The sequence below is a fragment of the Amyelois transitella genome, chromosome 22 (genome assembly GCF_032362555.1).
Source record: "Amyelois transitella isolate CPQ chromosome 22, ilAmyTran1.1, whole genome shotgun sequence".
NCBI classification, from domain to species: Eukaryota; Metazoa; Arthropoda; class Insecta; order Lepidoptera; family Pyralidae; genus Amyelois; species Amyelois transitella.
Window position 1 is genome coordinate 4741724 of NC_083525.1, and position 20254 is coordinate 4761977.

Here is a 20254-nt window from a genome sequence, read left to right on the forward strand (position 1 = left end):
CCACTTGAGTTTACAGTCTTAAGTGAAATTCGCAATAAAAGTTAAAAGCGAATGCTCTGTCGGTTACAGTGTTTCAATGACAAATTAGGTCGTTTTCACTTAGTTTTTAAAATAAAAAAATAAACAAAGTTGGTATATTGAAATTTTTTTATAGACATTTTACACTTATATAGGTTTGCAGGAGGGGACATTCAGATTATCAACGAGTTACAAACGAGTTTCAATTCCTGCATTTTGTGCAGAGACCAGACATTGTGTAATTCCGAATGAAAATGTAAACTTATTTACTAAAAAAATGGCTATCATCACACAGGGTAATCTTTTTTTATCTGCAAAAAGGTCAAATAATCATCGCAATTTTTTGTCAAAAGAGTTGTAGGTAAACGGTAGCAAAGGGTTGCGGCGGGCGCGGCACTAAATTATAAAGTCCGCAAAAAGAGGAGTTAAAAAGGGTTATTGCTCCATAATTGCAATAAATTTGTTCACAGCGAAATCCAACGACCAAGACAAACATTTTTCCATTGTTTGCTTATAACTTGGTTTAATTTATTATATTTTCTTTCGGTACTTTCAAACAATCGCTCGGTATTTCGGGGTTTCGCCTCTGATAAAAAGTTGTTTATTCCCCGCTTATTTTGTTGTCAGCAACCTGTCTCGCTTGTTTATTCAAATAATGAAATATTTCTCTTCTTGTCTGGATTTATTACTTTGAAATCGGAGTCACAAAGATTTGAATGCTATTGCTGGAAAATAATGACTAAAAAAAATGCTTAAAGTTAAGGCATTTTAATTTAGAAGCAAAAAGCAAATGTTTGTAGCTCTCACTTGTTTGTTTATAGAATTGCTATCTGAACTGAATAAAGAACTGGACAAAATTTGATGATATTTAGCACACAGCTAGAACTTTCCTTCAAAAGTATTATTTTTTCTGGAAATATTATTTTTTCTGGAAATAAAACTGGAAGCAAAAGCTGGAACTGCAATAAATTTAGCCTTGACAGTGCAAAAGCGAAGCCTATGTCAACGCGTTTGTTAAAGAAACCTTTTACAATGGAGCCTCAACAAAGATGAGCGAATAACGCAACCGCGACGTAACGTAGATGTGTACACTTATATACAATTCTTTAGAACACAAAACCCGCATTGTGAGTCAAGACAGCTACTAATTTCCGACGCTGTTTTGATACACTTAAAGACAAAATCTCTCCGAAAAAAAATATCGCTCGCTCTATGAAATGCAGAGATACCCGTTTTTGCAAGGATTACTGTTTAATCCTCTAGAACAGATAATTTGTTTTTTGGGGGTTTTTTGAAACTAACAATATGAGTTTTCTTTCATGGGTTTGTTTGAAAATGCAATGAGAGATTAAGAGATGTTTTTCTTAAAGCAAAAGATATTTCAAATATGCAAAATTTTAGCATATTAGAAGCACCTAATGCATATTTACATATATACAAATTTATAAACTCCAAAGGAGGTTTTAACCATATGTTTGCCTTTAATATACTCGTACCTAAAGCCAAATAAAGATATACACAAAAGAAAGCGAAAAACATAATTTTAAAATTTGAAATTACTTTTCCCAGTAACCCTGTCCTACTTATGTAGTTAAGTACTTCTGTATAAGCCCATGATAGATTTCCCAAAATATAAACATCGTTTTCTTGTCACGCCTACACTCTTTTTTAAGAAGAAATACTGAGAAACCAATAATTATATTTCATTGATATTAGATGTATCGCGATATATGTCATCAAATTTTATAATGAAACTTGAGGAAGCCCGCGACTCCGTCCGCGTATTAAAATCACGTTCCCAGGGAATTTCGAGTAATCTTAGCTTAAGACCACATATGGGACATACATACATGCCAGATTTCAAATCGTTAGACTTAACGGTTTGGGCTGTACGTTGTGATGTCAGTCAGGACTGAAAAAGTTTTACTGGAATGTTTATTGGAGAAATAATGATGCTTAGTGTACTATCTTAATATACACTAATAATAATAATTAAAACTTTATATTGCACCAAGACTATTTATATATATATTCATGTTGTGCAAAGGCCAACATATAATACTGATACGAGTAGATAAGTCTGTAAATGGCAAATATTAAATTTCCGATAGAACCCTTAGCAACAAAGTGAAGAGAAACTTTCGTGTTAGCTACTTCAGGCTTACTCTCAAAGCTTTCAGTTGGAATACATAACATTTACATAGAGTGCGTGGAAATACTACGTGTAACAGTAGCGATGTTAGCGCAAAGAGAAGATTTTCCACCAGGCATGATGGAGAATTAATACAACCACTCTGGAGTGGTTATATCAATTCTCCAATGCGTAGATAATTCGCATCCACGACTGAGCATTTTCACAAGGTATTGTTGTATTTATAACTAAGTTTACCGCCGCTTCCAAAGCGTCAGTGCTGAAGAAGCGGTAACTAACTGCACTGCAGCGTTTTCTTAAATAACCTCAACTTCACAACAAACTTGGAGTAGAAATGTGGACGAGAGAACGCATTGAAGTGAAATTGAGAGATAAAAATCAGACTACTTGCCAGTCCTATCATAAGCCTTCCCTAGATTGGCTTTTTAGATCTACGTAGGAAGAGAATAACGTAAAATAAAAACAAAAAAGAAGTGGGACTTGAATTCGTTTAATTTTTTATTTAGTTTATAATGTATCTGTGCTTTCCTAATGTTTGTTTATAGAAACAATCTGGAAAGTTTCAAGTTGGAAACAATTTCCAAAGGCCGCGGATGCAGCTGTAAAGAAAGTTCACAGGAATTTAAACGGTTGTTTGTTGCTAAGTTAGCACATAAAGGTGTTTTATCGTGAGAGCTAGAGTATCGTTCAATCCTTTATGTACTTAATTTCTGTTTAGTAAAACTGATTGCTACCATAAAATACAGTGTAGAGTGTATGTACTTAATAATATTTATTATCTTCCCAATTTTTCTAAACTATACGGATCCCACTTAATCCTCTCCTACAATATCCAAATGTAAAAATAACCAAATAAATATGTATATAAGGGACAGATTACAGTTAGCCTCTAAGTAAGCCCGAAACTAGTGTGACGAGATACTAACTCAACGATACTATATTTTATAGTAAATACTTCCAAAGACAAACATCCAATGTCCAGGACAATCAGAGAAAGTTCATTTCTCATCATGTCCTGACCGAGATTCGAACCCGGGACGTCCGGTGTCACAGACAACCGCACTACCGCTGCGCCACAGAGACCGTCAAAATGAAGTGGTAGGTACTATTACTCTATATAAAACCATGCGACTAACCTGTACATTTGAATTCAGGAGAGGTAAATTTTGCAAGATTGAAAATTATTGTAGCGTAAATTTTCATTGTTGGTACATTGGGGTACTAAACAACGTTGGTACAGCAATAAAATCGGATAGAAGCCAGTTGTACGGATATCCGGATAATATCCGACCATTTTAAACACGTAATGGGTTATCAAATCCCAGTTTATGAATCAATTTGTCATTAGAAATTTACTCCAGGGATTTAAATATAAAAAAAATGTTTTTGTTATACTCAAACCATTTAGGTTCTTTTAATATTTGTTTGATCATTAAGAAGCAAAATAAAAGAAAGACATTATTGGTACCTAGTTATATAAATAAAAATAAACGGAAGTTTGATAATTTATTATTCGTACTAACTCAACAAAACTAAATCAATCAATAGATTATAATAAAACAGTAAAAATATGTCTGCATTTGTAGTCTTCACACCTTTATATATAAAATAAGCATAAATAAATCAAAATACATTTGAAACTGAATTAATTTCGCTAAAACCTGTCATTCTGGTAGTATTATGATTTATGGACAAATGAGGCATCCGTGAAAGAAAAATAATATTTGCAATTCCCAAAGGAGTCAGCTTCTTATTTCAAAATAAAAATAAACATCCCCATTTTGAGCGTAAAGTCATTGTTCCGTGTAGAATACATAATTTAGCATATTACAATGTTATATCCCTTGCTGGGTAGACAGAGTCAATAGTCTTCTTCTTCTTCTTCTTAGTCGTGTCACTCTTGACAGAGTGGTCGTGGTCATCATGTAGTGTTGGAGGCGGGCGCCAATGTGCGCCTTACGATGTCCCGCCATTTCTCCCTGCTAGAAGTCATCCTGCTGCACTCGTTAAGTGAACCGCCAATCACAGACTTTATTTGGTCGGTCCATCGCATGGGTGACCTCTCGCGCGGTCGAGAGCCTTCCACTTTACCCTGGATAACAAGCCGTTCTATGGGTAAATTGTTCTTAAGTGCCGGGAACCACACGGCACCATTCATAATGAAATATGTTTTCAAATTCCTTAGGGAGTAAAAGAAAAAGCCTCTTATATCAAATTAAAATAAACATCCTCATTTTAAGCGCAAAGACATTGTTCTTTCGACCCCGTACAGTATACATAATTTGATTTACAATACACCGAGCGGCATAAAGTGCAACTGCGTTGTTCCGCGCTTTATGTCGTGATAACCTTACCCTGAAAAATGAATTTGTCCAACATTGTCATAGTTTACGACAGGTCTGATATATTTTATTAATGTTGATACCCTGTTTATTGCACCAGTTTTAGTATGTCTGGATATTATCTTTAAAGCCTCACTCGTAGAGACAATTTCGTCGGTTTTGGAGATTATGATGTCACTAGGACAAAATTTTATAGAAAAACGCATTAAGATTTGTTCATGAATTATGAAGTGGGTATACCGATATTTTTGATTGGTACAATATTCTACAGAAATAGCTTTCGAAATTTCCTTAAAGTATTATAAGTATTAATATGTTGAATTTTACAAAAATTTATAAAAAAATGCACGCTTAAAATTCACCACTTTGATTTTAACGTAACGTAAGTACTAAGAGTGCTTTAGTTGTTTAACCGATTTCAACCACATAAGTAAGTCGTCTATTAAAATTATTGATATGAATGGTGTAAAAGGCGACTAAGGCAAAGGTTATCAACTTTTGATTCTTCTTGTAGGGGATGGGCTAGCAACTTCTAATTATTTCCATGTCAATTTTTCTTTAAGCTCATTAAGCCATACAGCTAAACGTGGTCTCTCAGTCTTTTCAAGACTGTTGACTCTGTCTATCCCGCAAGGGATATTGACGTGACAATATGTATGTATGAATAGATTACAATACTACCAGCTGTTAGCTGTTACCGGCTTTGCTCAATCCAATATGTTATTCCAGGTTATATTCTACCAAAATAACTTCTAAATTTCATCGAATTCCACACACCTTCTAACAGACTTTGGCTGTACAATATCAGTAGGAGGAAGTAGGATTCTCAAGTACTAGTTAATTTTGAAACTACCAACTCGAATCCACACAGATTTAGCACTAATTGGTACCGAGTATGCGCGACTTACGTTCATATGCATACATTCTCGTTTTTGTTCCCATGAGAAAAGCGGAGTTTGCTTGTTAGATAGCACAGCCAAGCATAAATCAAATTAAACAGATTTGTTAATGGTAAAACAAATTGATGTAAGATATATATCACAAAATTTTATTTGAGGATTTGAAAGTCGAAAGTTAAAAACTTTTAGTTTTGGTCTCTCTCTTATCTTTTTTTCCGTCATTCATTTGTTTTTAGTCAAACTTTTAGTCACTATTTTTTGGTGCGTGAATTCTTAATTTGATATTTCTCCCTCCACTACTTTAGTCTTTGGCAGTACTAGTACTTTATGACATTTATCTATTTCAATTTTCCTTTATCAATTTATATAACTCCCGAATTTTGAAATAAGACATCGTTAGATGATCCGCAATCAATAATAGAAAAAATAATAATTTAATAACTAGTACCTATGGTGAAGATAGAAAATAAATTTAACTGAGCGTATTTATTACCAAGAATAGTGCCAACAGCGAATGCACATGCGTCTTTATGAGCAGTAAAGATAGATGGCGTAGGTGGTACTTGATAAAATGTCTGACGCAATATTTACGATACTTTGTTCATTTATTACTTTATATTGTTTGTTTTACTTATTTACTTAAATTTTTTTTTCATTCATTTATGATACTTTCATTGACTATTTTTGCAATTCCATCTACATCATGGTGATTCGCTCGATTGGCTCTTTTAACCCCGTATATTATTACTTTTTATATCGGCTCAACATTTATTTAATTCATAATATTAAGAATAAATGCAATAAAATAAACGTGCATGTATGGAAGCATATGCAGGGGAGTGACAGCAAGGATTACGGCGTATCTCAAGCTGCAGTTGCAATAATCTGCAAGCGATGCAGCCCGTCTTCAACTAGGACATATCTATATTATGATATCGTGGTACCATGGACATTCTTGAAAACATAACGATGATTTTTAAGAAATATTATTTAAAGGCACCGTTTGATATTGAATTACAAACATAAATCACACTTCTTTCCCGAAGGGGTAGGCAGAAACTGCATCTTTTCACTTGATACGATTGTACTAGCATTTGTACTTCTTTCGCTTCATCCACATTTATAACTCTCTTCATGCAAACTCGTCGGTTTCGAGTACTCTTGACCTGACCTTTTGCCAGAACGTCTTCGATTTGATCAAGGTACTAAAGTTCGTCTAGGCTTTCCTACTGCACCAGTCCGATTCACACTCCCTTTGTATATTTGGATAGTCAATCTTTTTTTATTCATCCTCTCTATTGATATTTGGTGCGATATTTATTTGTATTCATTACAAACATCCGAATTATATGACCACAATACATCACCATGGCGGTTCGCAAACTAGAAATAGACCAGTCACAAATTTAACGCCACAAACTAATCACGCGACTGAACGCGTCGTTCCCATAGCTAGTAACTAACTCTTTGTAATTATATGGGCATTATTTGCAAATTGAGTTTAGTTCTTTTTACATACATACATACATACATATGGTCACGTCTATATCCCTTGCGGGGTAGACAGAGCCAACAGTCTTCAAAAGACTGAATGGCCACGTTCAGCTATTGGGCATAATGATAGAATTGAGGTTCAAATAGAGACAGGTTGCTAGCCCATCGCCTAAAAAAGAATCCCAAGTTTGTAAGTCCATCCCTTAGTCGCCTTTTACGACATCCATGGGAAAGAGATGGAGTGGTCCTATTCTTTTTTGTATTGGTGCCGGGAACCACACGGCGCTTTTTAGGTATGGCAAAGGTTTGTCGTCAAACCATTTAGATGACCGATTAATTTGGGTACATGCACAATGCACATGGAAGCACAGGTTTAAGTAACCAATGTTCTTACGATAGGGGGAAACATCGTTAGGAAACCTGCATACATACGCATTCAGTCAACTGAATGTGTAACAATGATCTAATATGATTTATCCTCTGCAAAGATTGCGGATGGAAATAAGAGTTGTTTCGTATAAAAACCTGACTTACTCAATCCAGGATTCAGAGGGGTTAATTCCTAGTGGTAACGCGATGACACTTATGCAATTACGTACATATTCACGTTTACTTGCTCTACTCGTTTGATGGAGTAAAATTTTACTAACCCCTCAGGTTATAGACGCACCCTGATCTGTTTTCCTGAAAGGTGAGGATGTAAATCGGACTACCGCCAGGAGAATAAGATAATATAGTTGAGTTAATATTTTACAACACATATACCTTACTTTAGTAAAAGCTCAAATCTCTGTGATTTGTCTCATACTAACGACCCGTCCCGGCTTCACACGGATAGCATTTACAGACACAAACCTTCCTCAAAAACCCCTCTTTTCAAACAGAATCAAAATCCGTCGACAACTCTCCGAGATTAGTGCATATATACAGACACAGGGGGACTTTACTTTGAAATCTGTAGAGATATATACATTAATGCAAAACTGGTGTTGATGGTTAGTTATTAGCTTCGTGGATGGTTCTAAGGATTACTGACTATCTCAAGACGCAGCCACTATAATAATCTGCAAGCGGTATGCACCGACCATGACTTCAAACTATGTTGTATGTATGTGCTCAACTATGTAGGAATAAAAAATAATATTTAAATGTTAAAAAAAATTATAATATGTGCGTTACGTGAAGAGGTCTCTTTGCTACTGCAATTCCTCCAAAGTAAGATTATGGTATAAAAAAAAATTGATTCGCGTGATAGTTAAACGTGGGAATGTTAATGAATCTCTTTCTGTGCCAAATGTTATCGTAATCGTTCCGTTCGTTTTTGAAAACTATATATTTTTTGTTTTTTTGTTTGTAATACCTCTCTTTATTGTACAGAAATTTACACAGTTACAAGATAAAGAATATATCGAAAAAATCACTTGCAAAGGCGGACTTATCCCATGAAGGAACTAGATAATTAAGTAAAAAAGCAGCAAGTCGTTGTGTTATTATAAATGTATAAACTTACACAAAAACACAAATGTTTACTGTTCATAATACGTACATAATATAGAAGTATAGACATATAGAAATACATAATACGAAACCTTTATCTCCATTTATCGGAAATGGTTGATAATCTTTTACGCGCCGCTTCAAAATCGTATTGGACCAAGTAAAACCAGTATTAACCGGTTGGAAGTAACGAAGCTGTTCCCGCAGCTGGCCACATTCGCGCCTCATTAGTGGCCAATCGCATTGCACATTCGAATGCAATTGTCCCGAACAGGCGTTGTAAACAGGGTTGAATTCACCATCTATTTTGTTACGATGGATTTAGGAGGACGGCCTTGTCGCAGTTGCCTGATTTTCGCCTCTGAACCAAAAGGTGCTTCCATTGGCTGTTTATAAGTCTGCTGAAAACCTCTTTTTTTTATTTCACGATTTCTATGGATTTCATCCTACCACTTTAATTTATTACTTATTTAAACTTTATTGTAGGAAAAAAAAATTACAGAGGGCGGTCTTAATGCCGTTTGGCATATATATGTATGTACGAGTATAATGTCTGTAGTAGGAATATAAAGTATCACGACAAACAAAACTTGACATGATGTATAAAATCAATTTTGAATTTAACAATACATTAGAATCGATAAATATGTGAGAACTACACGATATTTCATTGAATTATCGTATTTTTTTCGCCGAAATAATTAAATAAATTTCCTATGACTAAATAAAGAAGCTTAATTTAATCGAGCGAAAGAAAAACCGATCCATCACAGGACGGTCTCCTGAGCAGACTAAATATCCTCAATAATCCATCAGAACTTCGATATCCAGGGCAAAAATATATTATTTTTACTAAAATATGAAACTTAGTTTTGCTCCTATATTTTAGTTTGTGAAAGTCTATAAAAAGATTCCTTTTCATAGCCTTTTTCGGCTTCGGCTTTCATGCTAGTATGGTAGCGAAGAAAATCACGTATAGGTAAATTGCTGCTTGAAAATTTTTTGGCGATGGGCTAGCAACTTGTCACTATATGAATCTCAATTCCATCACAAAATCATCCAGCTGAACATTACCCAGCTTCCAATTTTCTCGAGACTAATCTTTATCTATTCCGTAAAGTATAGAGATGTGATTGATTTATCTTTTTTCGGTCTTTGTATACATGTAATGAACAAACATTCAACAAAGGTACACTGCATTATAATGAATAAATAAAATATATATTTTGCGCAGTATGAAAAAAGGACGTAATAAAAGTATATCAGTGTACTCGTAAGAGGGAAAACATTACTTAGGTACTCAAAAATTCAGTACCTCTGTGAATTAAAATACTTACCTCGATACCTATTCGGCACACAAATTTTGTACAATTTGATCCCAAACAGAGGTAAAAATATTACGTACAACTGACAGCTGAAATTTTCGTCAGGCAAAAGTATGAATAATTCAGACAAGGAACTTTGCCTGTTTTGGTAACGTTTCGTTTATTGTTCCAATTTAGAGCGATGGAGGTGAAAATTCTTAGAGGAAAATGAATGTTTAATAATTGCCTGCTTTAAACTGCCTTCAAAAAAAGTGTGTCTTTCAGTTTGACCTGTACGTATGTATATATGTTTGCCGCGATTATTTCGCATTTCGCTGAACCGATTAAGTAGCGATTTTCAGAAGAGTGTTTGTTATCCATTGGAGAAGGTATATGTAACCGATATCAAAATAGGAGGATATGGACTGGAGGTGGTCCTCATTTAACAAAAGTTATCTCTGTACCTTGTGAAATCAATATTCTAGTAAAAGGTCGAAGAGTATTAAAATTATAGATCTTGTAAAAGATGCAGGGGGGAATGAATGTAGTCTCTGACTAATCCACTGAAAAAGAGGCGTTAGTCATGTATTCTCTGATGGTAAAATGTTTTAAATTGAAGTATTAATTTACTGGATAAATTTTTGAATGCAATTTAGATATAAATTGTAATTTATGTATTTTTCCTCTCCATCTTGTTGTCTGAATGAAATCTCAATAGTGATAATAATGCCAATTGAACTTGTTATTTACCTAATTATTACCTAAATGTTATTTCAAGGTGCAATAGAGTGCATTAATTCAATCACAGTTTTACAAACTTAGTAATGATCTATGCAGCAATTTGCACTATGCACTGTTCATGCAAATAAGCGAAAATTGTAATAAATAACAAACTTTCATATTCACTTACAAACTTTCGGATATGATATTAGCATGAATATTGATAGTATGAAGTATGTTTAGCACAAAGGAGTTTTGCTTACTTATAATGATAAGTATAAGTAATTTAAGTGTATTTACAACCTTAGTGACAGTGTTTAAAACAAATATATAATTCATAATAAATAAAAGAGTATAAAATTCAAACATACACAAAACTTTACGATTAAGTCCACACGGGATAGAAAGAGCTGATAGCCAAAATCACAGGTATAATTTAATTGGGTGACTTTATAATAATAGAAGTGAAATTTACAGAAAGCGACAGGTTTCTTTGACTTGTGCCGTGTGGTTCCCGGCACCAATACAAAAAAGAATAGGACCACTCCATCTCTTTCCCATGGATGTCGTAAAAGGCGACTAAGGGATAGGCTTACAAACTTGGGATTCTTTTCTAGGCGATGGGATAGCAACCTGTCACTATTTGAATCTCAATTCTATCATTAAGCCAAATAGCTGAACGTGGCCATTCAGTCTTTTCAAGACTGTTGGCTCTGCCTACCCCGCAAGGGATATAGACGTGACCATATGTATGTATGTATGTTCTTTGAATAAAAATCCCAAATTTATAACCTTTTCTTTGGCTTGAATTTTACAAAAGACACGGAAGATGGTAAAAGTAAAAATCATTAAGTACTACATAAACATAACTCATGTCAGTACTAAGAAACCGCTCCAAGACAAATCAAACCAATTATTTTAGGGGAAAATACGCTTCGGAGCATTTTCATGATACGTGCACAAAAAAAAATAAAGTCTCAATATAATTTTTCATAAAATCACTCGCGGTGGAAATTTGAAAAACCAACAATGTTATATTTGGTCTAAAACATATTTTGAGCGTTTTGACATAAAAAACCTTATAAAGTTTAAAGGAGAATGTTGTTCATTTATAAATGTATCTTATTTGTAATTTAGGCTTAGATGGTTAAGTTTTTAATGATACCATTTTTTCTTACATAGAAGGTAAAAGGTACATAAGTAGGTAAGTTTAAGGTAACATTAAAAACTATTTGCCCGTAGGTTGGCCCGCGTCAAATGAAAAGTCCCATTTTTTCCCATTTATGTAAATTAGGTTTATGTATTTAAGTAGGTACATACTTATCTACTTAAGTTTTTTGTGCTCACTCGCTGAGACTTTAGTGCCGATCTATAAAAAGTACTAGCGAGTATGTACCAAATATTAAGCTTTCTATGCTCAGATTTCAGCTGTGCATTGTTTGCCAGTCAGTGAAGAAAGTGTTCACCATGTTGATTGATAAGCCACTTGACATTATTCTTCTGTATCCTTAATATTTATGGATTATTATTGATAGCACTCTATTTTATGGCTGTGACAAGATTTCAACCGACCATTAATCATTTTCCTTACATCATACTTCTTCATTTGTCACTTATTCCCCTCCGTCTAAACGGGGCTTGAGAAATGACTATCCACTTAACGGAAAGGAAAAAATCGACTATGTTGTATTAACAGGGAATTGCTTTTTGTTTCAGATAACCGTATACCGGGAATAATGACGTCACTGATCGAAGGTAGAAGGTAACAGCCACGATGGATATAGATCATGTTGTACTCGACAAGGAAGCCATCAGCCGATTCGAGCAGTACACGTTGGCAAAGCCTTCGCTTAATGGAGGGATATCTTTGGACAGATGCCAAGAAACCGACTCGGTAGCATCTAATAGCAGAAAAAAGGCGCAAACTTCCCGCCAAAAAGTTGTTTGCTGCTTTTGTTTTAAAACAACTAAGTATAGAAGAAAACAATTCATTATCGGCTCCCTTACGAATATCGTGATATTTTCTATACTTCTCGCCTACACATTTCTGGGATCGTTCATATTTTTAGCTATAGAAGGAGGGGCCGACGTACCAGTTAGACCTAGAATATTACCAGACAGACAAAAAATAAGCCAAAGAGAACAAAGCAACAGTAGTAAAAAGCATACAGACGACGATTACGAGTATGGTAATTTGACACTCTCAGCAAACTACTTCTGGGATGCTAGGAGTCGAGCGGTGGAGAATATCTGGGAAATAACTGTGTCACTGAATATTTTGTACCGTGAGAATTGGACGAGACTGGCTGCCCAGGAGATACTAAAGTTTCAGAATGAGCTAGTGCAACGAGTAACTACTGAGATGGCGTCGCAGTATGGCGTTAGTTACAGGGAAATGGCGCTTGGAGAGTTCGGTAGCGAACTTAATAACCATTACGAGGAGCACGAGTGGAATTTAGCTCTCGCATTTTTCTACTCACTAACAGTTTTAACTACGATAGGTAAGTTCACTCTTATTTCATTTGGTGTTGAAAAAGTACGTCTACTTTAATGGAATTTTATAAAAGATGAAATGTTTTGAATGAAGTAAAGTAAGCTCGTAGCCGAAGACATAATTTTTATCAATAGGTTTACAAACAAAAAGACGAGAACTTAAAATGCAATATTTTTAATATTATTAAACTTCATACCTACTCAGACGTAATAATTCTATTCCATTACTGTGTAAAAGCTATTTTACATATTTGAATGCCATTTCAATAATGTTTTCCTCAATTATGAAAATACTTAAAATTCTTAATATAATTTATCAAAATGATCTTCTTCCTCCTGGCGTGTGTCTCCGTTATATCCTCACCTTTCTGACGAGAATAATATGTACATAACCCCGCCCGCATATAACCCCGGCAATATTTGCAGGGGAATCTAACTCATATTGGATTATGGTTATACATTGGGTTGCCCGAATGTGCAGGTTTCCTCGCGATGTTTTCCCTTGCCGTAAGAGTACGTATTGGTTAGCACTCAAGTTAATGTATAAAAGAAATAATAGAACCTGCGTCGCCAGACATTACTTGCCCATTTTAATCTTGCACCGGCAATTCTGAATTAAAATGTTATTAAAAATATATGTGGTTTATATATATTTAACATAAATATTATTGTCATTCTCAGGTTACGGAAACATCGCACCGAGGACAATTCTTGGAAAAGGAGTCACAATCATTTATGCCCTATTTGGAATACCCCTGACGCTCGTTTACCTATCAAGTGTCGGATCCTTACTATCAAAAATGGCAAGAAGTGTCTTCAGCAGAGCTCTGTGTTGCTGCCTCTGTTCAAACTGTGGTTATTGCTGTTACGACGAAAGAAGAATGGCGGAGAAAGAACGGCGAATGAAACTAAAAAGACAACAAGAAGAAATGTTAAACAGTCAAAATACTAGTAAAACTCCTACAGAGGAATGCTACGTATTAAAACCAGACAGTCAGAAAGACTTATCCATATCAGAGAGGCCGACAACGAGCACTGCTAAAGACGATATTATAAGTTGGCCTGATACAGATTCCAAACTTTCGATGCATGGTTTGAGCATTCTCGCCCCAGTTTTGCTTTGCCTTGCAGCAATATTTATTTATATTACAATTGGAGCAATAGTTTTGTATAAATTAGATAATTTAAGTCTCATAGATGGATTTTACTTCTGTTTTATGGCTTTAAGTACTATTGGGTTCGGTAATATTATTCCAGGAATGAGTTACACGACTATTAGCGGTGTAAGATACTATACAATTAACTCTGTTACTTTGTGGTTCTGTTCTGCTTATACATTGACTGGTTTAGCATTAACTGCCATGTGTTTCGGCGTTATACATGACGAAATAATTTATAGGATAAAACACCAACAGAAAGAGTGGTCGCATAAAAGCAACACTGTCAACGATGAAGTAAATTTAAATGATCCATTTTATATGCATTCTTGACAAATGTTTAAAGGTAAGTCTGAGAATTTGTATAGTATTATGGAGGATACTTCTGTTGTAGAAAGAAATAGAATTGAAATAGATAATAGGGAAGTAGTTCTTAGTGTAGATGATATGACAGGAGTCGTGGAAACAAATCCAGAATTTCCTCCTCCACCACCTGAAGAGGAAATAGTTACAATCGTAACTAAGAAAGAGCCAAAAGGTTTCGGCAATATGGTTGCATATAACGTCTTACCAGAAATGCTTGAACATGTAAATACATAAATTGATTTTGTACATTTCCTTTTTAGAGGCTGTGAAAGGTTTCTTTTATTATATTTTATTTGGTAATTATATCATGTAACCTGTATCGAATTTATTTTTCCATGATTATGATGTAACTTTGTATATTTGTATATAAAGCAAATTGTAAATATAGTGAACGATGTCTAACATCTTTTATCCGATCTATTTGTCAACTGTTAATATCAAAGTTATCGTAACAATTTTCATGTGAATAGTTTCTTTGTAAAAATAACAATTTAATAAAAAAGAATAAACCATTATAATGTCATTTTATTTTCCCATTAAACTTCCTTACAAAAGGTATTTCAAATTAAATAAACTGCACGACAAAGGATTTCATTATAAAGTAACTTTTACCGGGCATTAGTGGGATTCTGGGTGTTAAATTTTAAAAATGGTAACTTATGCTTGGGAATCAAATTCATGATATTCTAGTTTGGTCCTAAGTTGGCTGTCAGTGGTAATTAATTATGATAAACAGATGAGCCTAATAATGGCTACAGCAGAAAAAGTATGTAAGAATCATAGAAAGTGGAAAGATATAATCTCTGCCTAATTCGCCGGGAAAGGGGCGTGATTTCAATATGTAAGTGCGATAGTTTATAAATTAATTCACCCATAAACCAAGAAACCAAAAGTTCATACTGTTTCCCTTCATATCTCCAATTGAGGGCGAAAATTCTTATTCCTCTACCGTCAATGATCTTACTCAAAGTGAAGCCACTTTCTCCGCTAAATCAAAGTCGTCCCTTGTACATACATGAGTAAGGACAATTGGCTCTGCGCAGTAAGTGATCTATCATTCACATACACAGGAGGGTGAGTAGTGTAAAGGTAATATTTCAGGATTTAAGTGTGACTAAAGACTTGCAGAAATATAATTTACAATTTTATTTATTTTTATTTATTTATATATGTACACAAATATGTTATAGTACAAAGGTGCTACTTATTTCATATTTTAAATCATGATATTTTTATCATGATTTAAAATATGTCAAAGTCGAATAAAATAATCTAAATGTAGAAATAAATGTTACAACGCTGAGTAAATGTCTGACACTTCACTTAGTTTTCAGGATAAGCTTATCTAAATTTCATCAAAATCGGTCAAGTACTTAGTTATTCAAATATATTTCGGTGAAATAAAAATCATTTTCTTTATAAAACAACAGTATAAACAGATATAAGATGGTCTACATATGGAAAATATCAATAAACACACACAAAAAGTAATCTTGGCGAAAAGGGTTGAAGGTTGAGCAAGACAAATAGTGATTTATATTGAGATTGGGGGCTCTTTTTGATTTTCTGCCCACTCAACCATTGTATTGCTTTTATAAATGACTAGCTATTGCGCGGGGTTTCTTTCCCGTGGGAAATTCTAGCAAAAAAAACCTATGTTACTCCAAAACGTCTATTCTGTATCTGTGCCAAATTTCGAGAAAATAGTCCTGAAGTTTACAAAAGTACTAATCTTTTCTCTTCATTATCAGTGTGGATGTGAATGATATCTACGTAACGTTGATTTAATACAACAGTCTTTATCGTGTTGTGTGGTTCCCGGCACTTTCAAATAGGACTACTCCATCCATTTCTTACTGTCAAAGGGGACTATGGGAATAGGAGCATTGATCTAAGACAAGCTTCCATGTTATGGTGGAAGAAAAAACTAGTGTGCGCCAGCTTCTTTTCATCTCATGCAGACTGTAATAGTCAATCAAGGGATAGGCTTATAAACTTGGAACATCCCATTTGAATCTTTTCATTAATTGATCCGACTAATCATACGATTACGTATTGTAATTGCACAAGTTTGTTTCTCTTTCACGTAAACCGTAAGGACGAATTTTGATAAAATTTTGGTAAACGGATAGAATATAACCTGGAATAACATAATAAGTAATTTTCATCCCATAATTCCTACTGTGGCGAAGGTACATATAATACGAAGTTTTTGATAGCGTATGGCAAATGACGTGACCCAGACTATCGAAGAAGGTTCAAGGTGAACGGTAATAGGCATAAGCATGGAATATTCTTTATCAATATTCTAAGTAGAGATTTTCCAACCAATCACTGTTTGTATTTTGTTTGTTCTTCTTCTTTTCATAAAAGAAAAAACAAATTATGTTATCAATTATGGATGAAGAAAATATAACGGAAAATGGGACTTATCTCTAAGAGCGTCGGTAGACGAATCGCGTGATGCGCATATTCATATCCCACCTCGGCCCTGTAACAATGACTATTTACATTCGTTTTAATACTAACCGATGCTCTTACGATGAGGGAAAACATCGTGAGGAAACTTGCACATTTAGCAAATCAATTTGCTAAATATGAAAGTTTCCTCATCATGTGCTTACATGATCCAATTTGGGTTCAGATTCATTTACTCACTTCGTACAAGCCTAACTCATCCAATTTAGGAACGGTTAAGGGCGTACCCTAGGCTCCTGTCCAGAGTAGTGAGGATGTAAAGGGGAGACTGAAATCGCCCTTTAATTTATTTTACTGCGTAGTAACCAGTGCCGAAAAAGCGATTAAAACCAAAATCACGTACATTTTTATAACGAGAGTAAATAGGCAATTTATGAAAAAAAATCCTCTTTACGACATATTTTACGACTCTCTAGACCATTTGATCTCATAAACAGTCGGTTCGAATAATAGGAATCCGTTGTATTGCGTTCCGAAGACAATTTATACGAAAACTTTCATAACAAAAGCGATTTGATTTTCATTATTTACCGGTTTTAGTTCGTGTTTTGTTTATTTAGTTGTAATTGTTTATCGGAAGTCCTGCGGGAGCAATGCTGTTTCTGGGATTTGGACACCCAATTTAACTTCAATCTTACTCACTTGTACATACACATTTTATCATAAAATTTTAAAGATAAGACCAAACTAAGTTCTGTAGGCAACGAAGAAATATGTATAAATTCAAATTCAAAACTTCGAGTTTAAATATGTTGTCTTCTCGTCGTGCATGCTGCTTTTCTTCTTGTGTGCACGAGTACAAGTCAATCATGGAAAATACTCATATACTTGGAATGGAGAAATTTTTGAGCGATGAACTAACTGTCTACTCCGCAAGGGATAAAGATGTTACATGTTAAACATATTTATAAATTATAAATTTTAAGTCAGGTAGAAAATATTCCATTCAAATTCACATTAAAATTGGCGGTTTCGGTCTACGACACTTAGATCGATATCGGCAGTCATATCTTGAATCGAAAATTGAAAACGGAAATCCCGTCACACTACACCTGACTGAATAATATTTCCCCTTAGCAATCTTTTCCCGTTTCGAGTACTCTTCACAAATCATTTCATCCCCAACATTTCAGCCATCCCTTTCCAGTACACATTTCTGGAATAATCTGGATTCAACACACCTACAGATTATTTCTATCACCTTATTACGACCCTTATGTTTAATGTATGATCCTCATCTTTTTTAGAAAACCCTCTTTCTGTTCTTATAAGACCCTCATAATTTTCGATCGACGTCCTAAATATGTATTATAATCTAAAATGAAGTCTCATGAATGAAAATCAAACCAGTTTCCATAAGTCAGCAATATATTTCAGTTTCTGGTTGAGTGGTTTCCAGGCAAATCAATTAGGGACTAGTGTTATATTAGTGATACAAAGGGACGACGGTGAGAGGAAACTGTTTTATGAACAATCTCGATCCACGTTTCATTATCATCACTTTGGAGAGAAATCTGGTGCTTCTTCTTGATCGAGATCTGGGTTCTGTTAAGTTACCGTGCTGGTCTGGGAGCCAAAGTATAACAAATTGTGTGCTAGTAGTTCTCTGCAAACGCAGATTGTAAAGACAATGAAAAGAAAGGTTCACAAACCTAAAATTCTTCACTGATTTTAAACGTTCACGTTGAATGCACTATTGAGAAATAATACAGGTATTGAACGTGCTCGTAATGTTAGCTAATATGAACTTTGTTCTTAGTTTTTTTACAGAATTCTAATGATAATTTTACTGACTGCACACAAAAGATATTACCTAAAACTGAGTACATACCCACATGTGTAATGGAAATTTTGTAATAACTTATTACCATCCTGACCTTAGTATATCTAAATATACTTAGGAATACTTTAGCAAATATTGGTAATTAGGTACCTACATAACCTGGCCGGGAATAACTTTGACTTTCAAAGGCTATCACTGTTCCATTTATCCACTCTATTTCACGCCCCCATACGTGGCATATGTCATATTATGATTTCCGAAGCCATTATTCCAGGTCGCGCTTAGCAATTTGGGCCACGTCACCGCTAAATATCCCATATCAAACGTATGGAATATTATATTACAACGTATTACTTGTGCATCTATTATACATGCTCCATATATTTAACCCTCAATTTCCGATGGTTATTTCTGTTAACGGTTCTTCTACGGTTATATAAAGTATTTGTTTGTTTGTTTGTAATATCTTTATTGCATAGAAATTTACACAGTAACAAGATAGTACATAATTATAAAAGGAACAAATCACTTGCAATGGCGGACTTATTAAGTATTAGAACATTAATTACAATGATATACTTAAATGCCCAATTTGAAACATAACCTTTATAAGGGTTCAAAAGGAGTGACTCCCGTCTGACCTTTGTGATCCTGTTGAATTTGATCTCAGCAGCTTGTAAATGGTAACGACTTGAAAAATATTTGTAGAGGTTCCATTAATTTTATTTAAGTATTGTTTTTATGTAACATACAAACCAACAGATTTTCCAACGGAAAAATACAAGGATGACTGTCTTACATCAAGAAATATATTTCAATAAAGTAATTAATTCCAATCATTTAACGTGAGCCATGCTTTCACGGCCATGGTAGTTTAGTTACAGCTTACGTTAAATTTAACCGGTTACAATGACCATCATAATTAAGTATAACCTCTAAGATGACCATTGCCCTCACCGAGGCTTTCCTACAATGTACACTTACACTGAATGTTTTATAAAGAAATGTCCATAGAAACAGCACTGCTAATTGAATCCCAGACTTTAGCAATATAATCCGATAATATCGATACAACTGAGGTCATTAATAAAAGGATCATAATAAATTGGGCAGATAAAAGCCAACTGAAGTTGAGCGGTTGCTATTGCCTTATATTTTTTCCACTCTACTTATGCTCTTGGGAAAATAAGGGCAAATAGAATAGCCGATAGTGGGCAAACTTATTTAAGTGGAAAAGTGGAATATGGAATATTAATGCAGGTAGGAAATGTTCTGGAGATGAAACCAGGATATTATACATTTTATAGCATTGTACGGTAATGTACCTGATATTGCAAGCTTTCTTGGTGTTTCTTCTTTGTTGCAAATGTAAAGCTGTGGAAAACTATATTCAGACATCGCATACAGTCTACATACATTTACAAGTGTAAACACGTCTTCATATCTTAATAGGTAGACAGAGCTAACAGTCTTCAAAAGACTGAAAGGACACTTATACGAGTAGTCTAGATGTGTAAGCGAATATGAGTTAGTTTCCGCTGCAAATGTTGC

At 34.4% G+C, this 20254-nt stretch overlaps 1 protein-coding gene across 1 annotated transcript in view; it reads left to right on the forward strand.

Moving 5' to 3' along the window:
• Positions 1-14772, forward strand: part of LOC106129869 (uncoordinated protein 58-like) — a 42663-nt gene extending 27891 nt beyond the window's left edge. Inside the window, exons 3-4 of the mRNA XM_013328560.2 lie at positions 12143-12927; positions 13601-14772. Coding sequence (XP_013184014.1) covers positions 12201-12927; positions 13601-14409 — 1536 coding nt within the window. The 5' untranslated portion in view covers positions 12143-12200 and the 3' untranslated portion in view covers positions 14410-14772. The remainder of the gene's footprint in view (positions 1-12142; positions 12928-13600) is intronic.
• The last annotated feature ends 5482 nt before the right edge of the window (positions 14773-20254 follow it).